This window comes from Cucurbita pepo, chromosome LG15 (assembly GCF_002806865.2).
Source record: "Cucurbita pepo subsp. pepo cultivar mu-cu-16 chromosome LG15, ASM280686v2, whole genome shotgun sequence".
NCBI classification, from domain to species: Eukaryota; Viridiplantae; Streptophyta; class Magnoliopsida; order Cucurbitales; family Cucurbitaceae; genus Cucurbita; species Cucurbita pepo.
In genome coordinates, this window is record NC_036652.1 from 5,356,094 (window position 1) to 5,358,067 (window position 1,974).

The 1,974-nt window shown below is 36.7% G+C and overlaps 1 protein-coding gene across 1 annotated transcript; it reads left to right on the forward strand.

Moving 5' to 3' along the window:
• Positions 1 to 1,447: 1,447 nt before the first annotated feature.
• Positions 1,448 to 1,974, forward strand: LOC111776275 (pathogenesis-related protein PR-1 type-like). Its single transcript, XM_023655686.1, has one exon. The coding sequence runs from the start codon at positions 1,486 to 1,488 to the stop codon at positions 1,972 to 1,974; it is 489 nt and encodes a 162-aa protein (XP_023511454.1). The 5' UTR covers positions 1,448 to 1,485.

Sequence of the window (1,974 nt, forward strand, 5' to 3'; positions counted from 1 at the left end):
TATTATTTTTAAATATATAAGAATAAATAAACAATTATTCATTTTTTTTTATATTATTTTAAAACACATTTTTATAATATGAAATAAATCAATAGATAGTTTTATAATATTTTAAAACACATTATTTGTAATAGGAATAAACTAATAACAACTATCTATATTTTTTATATTAATTTTAAACGCATCGAAATTTGAAATTTATGGAGTGGAATTTGAACATTTGAGCTCTTAATAGAGAAATCTGTTATTTATTATTATTATTATTTTTCTAATCTTTTATTTGAGAGTCTCTAATTTATGTTTTTTTAAGTTCACATATGATGGAAGAGGAAAACCTCTAATCTTTCCCATTCGGGCTTCCCCTCAAGACTTTTAAAACGTATCTACTAGGGAAAGGTTTCCACACCCTTAAAAATGATGTTTCGTTCTCCTCCGCAACCGATGAGATTCTCACAATCCACCCCCTTCAGGGTCCAGCGTCCTCGTTGGCACTCGTTCCCTTCTCCAATCGATGTGGGATCACCACCAAAACCACCCCCCCTTCGGGACCCAACGTCCTTATTGGTAATGTTTCGTTCTCCTCCCAACTGATATCCCCTCTTCAGGGTCCAGCGTCCTCGTTGGCACTCGTTCCCTTCTCCAATCGATGTGGGATCACCACCAAAACCACCTCCCTTTAGGATCCAGCGTCCTTATTAACACATCGTCTCGTGTCTACCCCTTCGATCGGGGAACAGCCTCCTCGCTGGCACATCGCCTAGTGTCTCGCTTTGATACTGTTAAGGATATTTAGTAATAAATTATATTTTACCATATATATATATATACATATATATATATATATATATCATATTTGATATTTATTATAAGGCAAATATTTATATTTGCCTTCTTACCATAGGTATCTTTCCATGGATTGTTATTTCCATTTATTACTCTTTCTATATCCTTGTAATTTATTTGATTATAAATAAGATAATTTTCACACCATCTAGATGTGGTGGATTAAGCAAACATTCTCAGATACCATTTATAACGGCTCAAGCTCATCGCCAAAAGATATTGCCATCTTTGGGTTACCCCTCTTGGGCTTCCCCTCAAAGTTTTAAAAACGTGCCTATTGGGGAAAGGTTTACATATCCTTATAAGGGGTATTTCGTTCTCCTCACCCAGCCGATATGGATCTCACAATACAACGGTAAATTAGACATTTAATAGAGAATTTAAAAATTCAAAATTCATGCACATGGAGATTCATTGATTTTTTTATCCTTATTTAATAAGTTCATTTTTAGCATATTTTATTACAACAAGTGGGATAGGAGAATGTAGTTGTGTATGCTACGCTTTTGAATAGTCCACAAACTTAAAATAATCTCCTTCATATAATATTCCACAACTTCATGCTTATAAATAACACCCACAGCCATTCCATTTCTCCACACCAAACTTCTATCCATTTTATCACAACTCCAATTCCAAATAATGGATCTTTTTAAGCTCTCCCTCTTCCTCTTCTATGTCTCGAGCTTTGCGATGCTTCCTTTATTTCTCGCTCAAGATTCTCCTCAAGACTATGTCAATGCTCACAATGCAGCCCGTGCCCTTGTTGGCATTGGGCCGGTCAAGTGGGACGAAAGGATAGCTAGATTTGCTCGACAATATGCCAACCAACGTAAACATAATTGTAAGTTGGTGCACTCTGGCGGACCATATGGAGAAAATCTTGCATGGAGTAGCTACAACTTATCAGGCATTGCTGCAGTTTGGATGTGGGTCACCAAGAGGCAATATTACAATCCTCGCACCAATACTTGTGCGGCTGGCAAGGTGTGTGGCCATTATACTCAAGTGGTGTGGAGAAAGTCAGTGAGAATTGGATGTGCCAAAGTGAAATGCACAAACAATCGTGGTACGTTCATCACTTGCAACTATGATCCACCGGGCAATGTTAGAGGTCAAAGGCCATTCTGA